At 36.4% G+C, this 11,839-nt stretch overlaps 1 protein-coding gene across 1 annotated transcript; it reads left to right on the plus strand.

Moving 5' to 3' along the window:
- Positions 1 to 1,796: 1,796 nt before the first annotated feature.
- LOC112202060 (wall-associated receptor kinase 2) lies at positions 1,797 to 4,712 on the plus strand. Its single transcript, XM_024342965.2, has 3 exons — positions 1,797 to 2,665; positions 2,827 to 2,996; positions 3,508 to 4,712. Exons 1-3 carry the CDS (start codon positions 1,797 to 1,799, stop codon positions 4,710 to 4,712), a joined length of 2,244 nt encoding a protein of 747 aa, XP_024198733.2.
- Positions 4,713 to 11,839: the final 7,127 nt, after the last annotated feature.

Raw genomic sequence — 11,839 nt, forward strand, 5'->3', positions numbered from 1 at the left:
ATTAATTTGGCTCATCTATAAATAAGACGATCACACGCATATATAAATATAGGGCAATGTTATAGGGCCTCAATGAGGCCTAAGATTTGAGGCCTCAAATCTTAGGTGTCATGCTATGTAATCAAATACAAATTTTATTTCGAATTCCACATGATATATCTTGCCACATCATACTATTGCAACACCAACTTTACCCTTTTATACTTCATTTCAGATGTTAGGGGGTGAATCAATTACAATAATGAATTTAATTAGGTGACGAAAAAAAAAAAAGATAAGCTATTAATTATGTATTAATTTAAGAGATATGTCTACAAATTCTTTGACCAATATTTTTCTTAATTTAATTAAATTCTTTCCTATAATTTTTCTTTCCAAATAGCATTAATATATTGAATTGGGTGTCAAGAAATAGGCATTAAGTTTTCTTTCCAAACATTGATTAATTTCATCCAAAAAAATAGCATTAATAAATTGATTTTGGAAAATACTTATGTCTAAATTAAGAGGTAAGAAGAAATAGCAGCCATTAATTATCATCTACAATATAAATATATGGGAAAAAACAAACAAAAAATAATAAACTCAATATAATGTTTAAACCCTAGCTACATACAGAGAAAGAAATGAACAAAAGAATATATATAATAGTATGAATATGTATTTTTCACATTATATTTTCAAAATTTACAAGAACCCAACAAATGTTGAATTCATATACATGTGTTATGCAAATTATCTATTGTGATCGAATGTATGTGCAAATCCACTGACTAAATTACATGAAAATTTTCTATTCTTAATTGGAGAAAAAAATTGTTATTTAAATCTAAACATGAGTGTTATTTAAATCTTAGACATCATTGAGGCCAGAAATCATTTTCCTATAAATATAGGGTTATTATCACAAATGGTACCTGAATTATACCTCAATCTTATCGATGGTACCTGAACTTCAATTTTGATCACAACCAGTACCCGAACTTTTCGATTTCATTTTAAATGGTACCTAGAGCCACCTCCGATCACTATTCTGACTAAAAACGGCATGGGAGTCGATCATAGTGATGATTTTTTATGATTTCGAGGGTTGCGAACATATATAGTGATGATTTTTTGGTAATAAACTTGTCTTGAACTTGTTTTTTTGTTTTTTGTTTTTTTAGATTTGGTTTTTTTTTGCCGGAATAGTGATCGAAGGTGGCCTTAGGTACCATTTAAAATGGAATCGAAAAGTTCAGTTACTGGTTGTGATCAAAATTGAAGTTCAGGTACTATCGATAAAATAGAGGATAAGTTCAGGTACTACTTGTGATAATAACCCATAAATATAATACATAGAAACTAGTAATATGGTTTATCTTCTTCTTACGGGAATAGTTTCCACAACTTGTGAAGACCTCTGGTACCGGTCGTTTCTATGGTTTATATTCCATTATTCCGCAATCCACACTTCTGGCCAGAAGTTAATGCATGGGTAATGGTACGTTATAAGATACTTCTAACGTGGTGATATTTGATAGTCAATGACCGACAATCATATCACCATCCAACATGACTACACATTTCCATGTCTGTTTGTGTTTATTAATTTTCAGGAAATAACCTGGGACGACCCAGTCTGGAATAGAAAGCTACTTATAGAACGAAGTTGTCCAGAAACTTCCCATGCCATGACTATAAAAGGCCGACTCGGGAATACTGCTTTACACATTATCAATAATACAACTATTAGATACCAATACTCCTCTTAGTCACACTCCACAAACAAGCTAGCGCTGCATGCCATGTCGATCATGGCCTTGCAATTTCCATTGGCGGCAGTCCTACTCCTATTATCGGCGGCTAGAACTACGAAAACAACAGCTGCTGCTCAAGCCCTGCCTGGCTGCTCTGACAAGTGCGGCGATCTCACAATTCCATATCCATTTGGCATGAACAAGGATTGTTACCTGCGAGAAGAATTCTTTATCAATTGTAGCAATACCGCCCAACCACCAACAGCATATTTGATGACAAGCAATTTAACTGTTACTAACATTTCCCTTGATGATGGTGAGTTGCGAATATTGAACATGGGAGCTGAAGATTGCTATAACGCCCAGGGCAATGTGACGTCCAACTTCCCTTATGAGCTCAGCCTCCCTCTTCCTTATACGATCTCCTATACCAAAAATAAGTTCTACACCGTTGGTTGTGACTCACTTTCAATTTTCCAAGGCTTCCGAGGGGAAGACGAGCTCGAGATGGGGTGCATGTCCATGTGCAACAGGCTTGACATTGTTGATCAATATTCTTGCTCTGGCGCTGGGTGTTGCCAGACTAATATTCCCAGAGGACTGAAAAATGTGACGGTGTTATTGGACAGCCTTGACAATCATGCTGGTATATGGGAATTTAACCCCTGCGGCTACGCCTTCATTGCAGAGCAAGGACAGTTCAATTTCTCTGCTGCAAGTTTAAAGAAACAGAACAACTACCAGCTTCCGTCGGTTCTTAATTGGGCTATTGGGAATGAAACAGACTCCTGTGATGAAGCTCACAAGAAGACGAATTTCGCATGCAAGGCTAATAGCATGTGCGTCAATGGGTCAGTAGGTTACTTGTGCCGGTGCTTGCCTGGTTATGAAGGAAACCCTTACCACCCAGATCGATGGTTGCCAAGGTGATGATGATTATCTTTGATTTACCTTCAGCTATATTATATGATTTATATAAACAGAAATTAATTATAGCTCACCATTGGATTTGCAATTTTACCAAATTTATTGATATCTGATAGGCTTTTCCTTTCCTAATTTCCCTTTCAGATATTGATGAGTGCAGGGCTTCAAACCTCTGCCAGAACGGACAGTGCTTAAATACTTTCCCTCCAGGAAACTACTCTTGTTCATGTCACAAAGGATACAAAAACGACGGCATGAATGACAAGAGTTGCATCGAAGACGATTCCAAAAGACACTCAAAGATCGTTCTCCTGCTTATAGTTTCATTGGGTATGTATAATTAGATATTAACATGCATGTGCATCCCATGACCATATAGCCTAAACTTTAATTGAACAGTAATGATGGACTCAAATTTATTTATCTTCAGCTACTTTCGCTACAAATTCTAATTAATCTAGTATTCTCATACTTTCTTCAAAGAAAACTAACAAAAAGAGAATGCACAAGTCATTTCCATATATAAAGGAAGACGTTTTATCTATTGTGTTTGTTAAACAAGAGAGAACAAAGAAGAGGCTCCGTCAGTTTTTGAAATCATATTGCGCAAATAGAAGCTTCTTTTCTTTTCTTTTTTTCCTAAAGAAGGTATTGCATGCAGCTAGCTAGAATCAAAGGAAAGTGCAATAATGAGCTAAGGGGAATCCCAACTAGAATCAAAGGCAAACATAAAAGGACAGAAAAGAAACAACCATCCTATGCCTCTAAACTATATCATATAAAATATGCAAAAGCAAACTGATTAAAACAAATTTGATCATGAATTTTCAATTATTTGCAGGTGTAAGTGTGGGCTTCTTGGTTTTATTCCTTGGAATTTCGTGGATATGTTGGGGACTGAAGAAAAGAGAGTTCATTAAACTCAAAGAAAAGCACTTCAAAGAGAATGGTGGCTTATTGTTACTGCAACAACTCTCTAGTCATGGAAGCTCAATGAGGACAACAAAAATCTTTACTGCTGAAGAACTTGAGAAGGCAACAAACAACTACAATGAGAGTAGAGTCCTTGGAGAAGGAGGGTATGGAACAGTTTACAAAGGAATACTATCAGATGACATAGTGGTTGCCATAAAGAAGTCGAAAGGTGGTGCCCTGACCCAGAGTGATCAATTTGTTAACGAGGTGATTATTCTTTCCCAAATCAACCACAGAAATGTGGTAAAGCTATTGGGTTGTTGTTTAGAAACGGAAGTACCTTTACTAGTATACGAATTCATTACCCATGGCACTCTTTATGAGCACATTCATAAAAAAAGATCATCACTCTCATTTGAATTACGAATGAAGATAGCAACTCAAAGCGCGGAAGCACTATCCCACTTACACTCCTCAATTTCCACACCAATAATACATCGAGATGTGAAAACAGCAAATATTCTGTTAGATTATGATTATACAGCTAAAGTGTCAGATTTTGGAGCTTCCCGATTGGTTCCTTCAGCTCAAACTGATATACAAACTTTAGTGCTCGGGACATTTGGATACTTAGACCCTGAATATCTGCAATCAAACCAACTAACAGAAAAAAGTGATGTTTACAGTTTTGGAGTTGTCCTAGTGGAGCTACTAACAAGCAAAGTGCCGGTTTCTAAAGATAGATACTTAACAAGCATCTTTCTTGCTTCCATGGAAGAAGATTGGTTGAATCAAATTCTTGATGATGACATAGTGAATGAGGGAAACATTGAGACGGTAAAGAAAGTGGCCAATCTCGCAAAAAGATGCTTGAGGGTAAAGGGGGAGGAAAGGCCCACCATGAAAGAGTTAGAGGAAATGAGTGTCACGGCAAAACATCCGTGGGGATTTAATGCTAATTTCTGCGGAGAAGAGAATGAATACTTGCTTGGGTCACTTAATTCAGACGCTTATGTTGTGGGTGTTGGAGGAGGTGACTGCAGTTCTAGTGGTCTAAGCGTTGGTACGACCAATGCATATGACAGCATGAAAAACCAACTGCAGTTAATGCCATACGGTGGTGGACGGTAGTTGGTTGGTGTCGCTTGTGATGTTTTTTATCCTTTATTCAGTTTGATATGAATGTTAATGTGTCACAAAATAAAAGTGAGATTTTAGCATTTTGTAAATGTAGTATGTAAGTTAAGTGTCGTATTACTTGTTCTTTTCCTGCTATTGTGCTTCATGCAACTTAGGATGTGTTTGGTATGGCTTTTGCTTATTTCTTGTTCTTTAAGTTAATGTAGTATGTAAGTTGAGTATCGTATTACCTGTTCTTTAAGAAAAGCTGGCTTATACTTATTTCTGAGAATAAGTGGCTGAAAAGCAAAGCAGCTAAGTGTTTGGTAAACTGACTTTTTATAAGTATTGTTAGTGGCAAAAGCCGCGGCAAAGTGTTTGGTAAACTCAAAACTAGCTTTTGCTTTATGTTTGTAGAATGACCAATTTGGACATGAAAGATTATTTTGCCTTGATTGTTTGGTAATACAATGTAGTTCAAATGCTCTTGTGTCCTTATAAATTTTTCTTAACTTTCAATTTTTATAAATCATGATGACTATATGATTAATAGTTGACAATTTTAAAAATAACTCTTTTTTTTTTTTTTTTTAAGGAAGTAGGTCAGCCCTTTCATTATAATTCAGCAAGCAGTACAAAAACGAAACACCCCTATGAGGTCGACAGAAATAATTGTTCTTTAGAACCTTCTGAAGCTCTATTCTAGAAGAATAAAATCCCAAAAAAATCCCGAGTACACCCACCTTTTGGTAAATTCACGCACTTTTATTCTAACAAAAACCTAGAAACCTCGAAGCTTACATAAAATGGTTCCAACTAAGGCACTGATTTTTGTGACCCAAAACAAAAATTAAACAGCAGTATGGGCCATAGAGACCCAATCCATCCAACCCCCTAGCAAAAGGGTAATCCAGCTCACTTGAAACCCTAGACCAGTGTGCCCAAACCTAAGGGTCACAAACCAGTTCAAGGCCCAGGAGGCCTAAAGAGTAGGGTCCACCAAAGCTCTAGCCCCTTGAGCCCACACGTGTTCTTCCACCCAACAACCACCAGATGCGCTGTCGCCTATACCAGTTGAGGGGAACACCCCACAACCTCTGCCGCCAGCCCACCACATCATTCCTGGACGACCAAGACGGATCTTCACTTCCCCCACCAGCCTGCAGCAGAAGCAACTCCCAATCCCGAAGTCGACAGCCGACTCCTATCCCGATCCTGATCTCAAAAGACGATCCCAATCTCCGGCCAGCTGCCAAGTATACGGACTTCGCCATATATGCAGCAATTCCTCGACCCGAGGCCAGTCCCTCCGAAATCCACCATGAGCGTCAGTACCCTTTTTCGATCCCCGCCGGAATCCAACAAAAGCATCTGGAATACCATCCACCAACCCGTCCACCACAACATCAACCTCCAATCGGATCTCTTGGTTGACGACAGAAGCAGAGATAGAAGCCTTAGACCAAGGCGGCTTCCCATCTGAATAATCAAAAACAGCAAATAGCAAGAAACATAGAGCCACAAGGCTAAAGATGACCGTGGCCATCAAGTTTTGAGAATTTTGGGAGTTTTGTCGACAATGGAAGGCTACCGAGTAACCCTAGCAGAGCGCTAGGTCAAATTAAAAATTAATTTAAAAAATAACTTAATCAAATATATTTGTAACATTAATAACAATTGGTTTCTAATTAGTATTAAGTAACCACAAAAAATATCATAACATTTTCAATCATCCACATTATTACGCACACTCATCAAACGTTGAATAATGTTATTTCTTATTGTTCGTTCAATTGCATGTCTGCATGTGCAAATGACGGAGATGCTCTTTCTATCTATCTAGAACACTAGAAGGTTTTTTTTTTTTTTTTTTAATAACTTTTGGAGCTTTATTTTATACCCTGCCGTCATCTACAAGACTTGTTTCAGAAAGATACGAAGTTATCCTAAGAAAATAAAAACAAGAAATCAATTCATCCATGTTTAAGAAATCTAGGCTATCTATTCATGCAACTGCTTGCCTTTGTCAAATCAAATGGGATTAGCCTTCTATAAACACCAAATGGGATTGGCCTACTATCAAATGTTATACACCGTTGAACCATTGCTTTTGTCAAACCAGTATTCGTAATTCATACCTACACTTTGAGCATATAATTAAGCAAGCTCCATGGTATATTGCACAAGCAAGGCAGTGCACTTCACTCACATCTTCAAGCTCCTTGGTATATGCTCATGAATGCAAACCTATCCAAAACATAAAGAAGATTGTATCAAATAGTTTATCCAATATATAAGGCTTCCAATTATTTTACTTGTATACATTTGAAAACCTTGCGCATATAAAGAACTACGGAAGTTCAACTTCAAACAGTAATAGCAAATAGTAAGATGGAAGAGGATCATATTGAGAGGCCTCACCCGAGATCTTTAAGATTTTTTCTCTGCTCACTTCCTACTACAGGTTCCCTTTCTGTTACTTCTTTGTCGCACAGACATTGATCCCCAACTAGTTTGGTCTCGTTTTGGTACACCGTCAGAAACAGAGCCCTCCCTGTTGATGATCACAAGGACACTGTGAGCATAAACCATGAATTCATTCTAGTTTCAGATAGTTAAAATGACATTCCCTTTCTGTGTAACTCACATTCCATTGAATGTCAAAGTTTAGAAATTTCAGAATATTTTTCTTGTAAAGATTATGGGAATACTGTGCCTCAAGCTCAATTGATGCACTATTTTTTTTCTCTTTACATTCTTTACCTTCCAGGTATTACAGGTCTGACTTTTGTTTCTTTTATCAACTAACACTGGGATAGTGAGCAATTTGCTTCCAGTTTATAACTTAAATGTCAACTATTGCAATTGTTATCGGGGAGCATCACTCACCTTCTCAAGTGCAGGGCTTAGATACATGGAACCAACTATAACAAACACTTTACTGAGCATTAATGGACTCTCCTCCTTCTTCCTTATAATTTAAGAGGATCAAAGGATTTCACTCCTACCTCCATGGTCACTCGAACCCAAGACCTCGATCTTAGATAGTGGGTGCTCTAACCACTGAGCTAACACTACTTAGTCGCATTAATGGACTCATTTGCACAGTTTGTAGTCAGAAATTGATAATGTTCATAAGAAAACTATAGAACAAATCACAGCACACTCTCACTCACACTTAAAGAAAAGAAGCAAGAATAACATAACAAAGGAATAGAGAAATTGGAAGACTAGCTACTGCTATCTGTTGATGATAGTTTAATTGATCTACAACGTACTACTTGATCCCTCATATAGGGATTCTGGCAACACAACTCTCAGACAAGCATTGAATCTTGACAATACAATCTGCATATGAGAATGCAGTATATATGCAATTAAAAATCAAAGTTTGCAACATGGCTAGCTATATGCATAGCCCACAATAGGTAGTAAAAGTTAAAAAATGTGGTAGTCATCTAGATACCCACCAAACCAATAGTTCCCTTATTTCTTTGATTTGTTATTTCAACAGGTTACCCCAAAGACAAATCTCCATCAGTTTGAGATATCCCCCAACATTATTATAATCAAAACACCCACCAAAATTTCATCGTCCAAAGGAGGGGTCTCCTTGCTTCTGCTTTTCAGTGGAAAAAGCCATGGCTTCTATTAGAAGCCAGCTGAAGGAGGAGTTACCAAACGTTACACGATGTGGTGCTTATAAGCGGAGGAGCAAAAAAGCTAGACCCCCCCTCCCACAAAATAACATCCTAGTTAAAGGACTTAGACTATGATCATAAACAGGTATTCCTATTGAACAATCGACTTAATATTTGATCATTCTACAGACAGAGAAAGGACCTACAGAGTGATATCAAGTAGCAGCCATTTGAACTAGGAATACATATTGGAAGCAAACACACAAGTCGGACCAGCCCCCTCCAGCGAGAACAGCTCCCTTTGTAAATTTCAAACAATATGAATATCATCATTTTGAGCCTGCATTCATATCCAATGAAGAATCCAAAGTACTGCACTTTCATGAAATTCCAATGGACATAATGGACCAACGATAAGACATTAATGGGAAAGCTTTGAATTAATTCTTACCCACTCAATAGAAAAATAATGTTGCAATCCAGTCAGAGCTAGTTGGGGAATTTTCCATCGAAACAGAAGCGAGAACGATAATATACAGAGATTTCCGGTTTCATACCAAGTCCTCGGCTTTCACAGAGGCCCATATCAAGGTTTTATTTTTTACATAGTAAAAATCCTCTCTAAGGATGACGTTTGAGGTCTCCCGCTTGCGTTCTCGGTACAGAAAGAATGGAGATTTCAGAGGGGCTCCCATTGGCACTGGGCCTATACGTCAATATGGGATCTGGGCCTTCATTTATATTTAATTGGAAAAATATATTATTTATTTATTTGTTTGTTTGTTTTCTTTTGTTTTGTATTTTCTTTCGAGTCAAATGTAGATAAATGTGAATTTTCAAGATCAATCCAAAGTACCCAAATCTTCAAACATCATTAAGTTTTTTCATCGCTGCTAATTGCCAGATGGTAGAAATTATTAACTTGTTACAAACTATTCTTGCTGAGAAAAAAAAAAAATCTGAGGCTGCAAAACGATATATATATTTTTTTGTTGGTACATTTCAAAGATATTCAGTTGTTGGAGAATACTATGTGACTTGGAGAATACAAATGTCAAGAGGCGGTGACTTGTCATCGCTGCTAGGTCTTAGACAAAAGAGGTGACCTAAAACTAGGGTTTTTGTGTGCAACCTTAAAAACGTAAGACTTTAAATTTCTTTAAAACTATATAAATTTTTTTATAATTGGGTCTTACAGATATTAGAGTGATATTCAAAATATCTTCAAAATTAGTTTTGAGTAGTAATATTGACAAAAATATATTAAAATTTTTATCGACACTTGAAATTTCTGAAATACTAAATTTCGAACCTCGATTAGTAGCCAACTCAACTGGAAGAAAAAATATGCAAATTAAGAACACATGCATAATGATAATTACATAAAATACGCAAAGCAGTATACATTGAAATAAATATTCTTTACAACACATTACTACCAATGGGCCAATTAATCAATTATATCGACATTAACTTGACTACGCATGCTGTCATGCCCACTAGTTCTCCCTAGGAAGATTTCCAACAGTCATCTGCGTATTGCAAGAGGAAAATTTCGTTTAAGACAATTTAAATCTAGTCGCACCTTGACATGATCTTAATGTCTATAAATTGACATAAATTAATAAAGCAAAACAAGTTACAACTACTACTTCAACTTGTCACCAAGATCATCAAACGGAAAACGACTTGTCAAATTGACATAGAATAATTAGTTAGTTGCATAAAATTATCGATGAAATTTTTGGTTTTAATTCGTTATAATATCCGCGCCAGTCATCTATAGTGATATGTTTAAAAAAATAAATAATAAATAAATAAATAAAAATTTCAAAGACCAATTTCGATCAAATTTGTCACGCTCCGAATTTTGAATAAATAAATTCAAATCTGGAACACGATAACTTAACAAGCACAAGAAAAACACATAGAAAAATTTTCATTTAAATTAAGCAACTAAACAAACTGAGCTCACGATGTCAATACCGACTCGTTCTTTAGAGTCACATATTACATTACAGATAGTTTACAAATTAAACTGAATGACAATTCAATAAGTAAACACACCCACCACAACTCACTACACAGCGGAAGACTTAAAACTAAGATTACCCTTCGACGTCCACGCTACCGAACGTACCCCTCAGCTTGGACGACGATTAATCGATATTCTAACCTGCACAATAAACCCTACACCATAGAATAGTGCACCGGGTTAAACAAAACAATCCCGGTAAGCTTTTTAAGCTCGTATGAGTAAACTCAAATAAAGTGACTCATGTCACGCATGCTTATAATTTCTCAACTCGTGAGATAAATTAAAGCAACAATATTTAACTCCACAAAGCACAACCAAACATACAATCACACTAGGTAAACAATTAGTAATCCCTGCATAGAGAATTAGTTCAGGAGATCACCTAAAATCACACAATTCAAATCATAGCAATTCTTGCGTATAGTTTAGTTCAGGAAATTACATTAAAACAAACAATACAAAATGCAGTAATTCCTGCGTAGAAATTTAGTTCAGGAGATTACTTAAAAATCAATCATAGAAGAGAAAAGAAACCAAACAATAGAAATGAAAAAGGAAATTAATTAAAGAAATCAACAACTCATGCTAAAACCAAGACTTCACCCTTCAACTCCAATTACACCATCTCACAAAATAACTCGTTTCAAAACTCGACATCGTCACCTCAATCGTAGTCCGTCATCGCCTAGGGTTATGGCAGCCGATACACTCAACCAATCGTAGCCCGTCATCCGCCTAAGATTAGAGCATCCGGTTCCCTCAACCAATCGTAGCCCATCATTCGTCTAAGGTTAGAGCATCCGATTCCCTCAACTAATCGTAGCCCATCATCCGTCTAAGGTTAGAGCATCTGATTCCCTCAACTAATCGTAGCCCATCATCAGCCTAAGATTAGAGCATCTGATTCCCTAAACTGATTGTAGCCCATCATCAGCCTAAGATTAGAGCATCTGATTTCCTCATACCGGTCACTGCGTCGACCCTAAATCCAAATTCGCAACATACAGGATAGCTTTCTCACCACATGTTCAACAATTCATTATTCAACATCTTGCGTGCGGAAATAAAAGCTTGAATAATAATCAATCCATTCCATTCATCTCATCACTCGATAACACGCCAATCAATATATATATATATATATATATTCCACGTAAATATATATATATATATATATATATATACGTAGTCATTCACGCAGGATTGACCACTAATACCAACTATAGTTTACAAATTAACTACTCGAAAATCATTTTATATCAAAATCAAGTTTTAACTTACCCATGAACCGTTGTCGATCAAGTTCATATATTTTAAAACAATTAATTTATTTTGATAATTATGATTTTGCATACTAACAATTAAATCTACTAAAATAAAACATAACTAATAATCAACCGAAACATCACCTCCAAATCCTGCTGTGTCTTCACATAAACCAAGACAAGCACAATATCATC

This window comes from Rosa chinensis, chromosome 1, assembly GCF_002994745.2.
Source record: "Rosa chinensis cultivar Old Blush chromosome 1, RchiOBHm-V2, whole genome shotgun sequence".
NCBI lineage: Eukaryota > Viridiplantae > Streptophyta > Magnoliopsida > Rosales > Rosaceae > Rosa > Rosa chinensis.

Coding starts and splice junctions, on each gene's coding strand:
- LOC112202060 (XM_024342965.2), top strand. CDS start 1,797: ATGGCCTTGCAATTTCCATTGGCGGCAGTCCTACTCCTATTATCGGCG. Junction 2,666..2,826: donor CCAGATCGATGGTTGCCAAG/GTGATGATGATT, acceptor TGATGAGTGCAG/GGCTTCAAACCTCTGCCAGA. Junction 2,997..3,507: donor CCTGCTTATAGTTTCATTGG/GTATGTATAATT, acceptor AATTATTTGCAG/GTGTAAGTGTGGGCTTCTTG.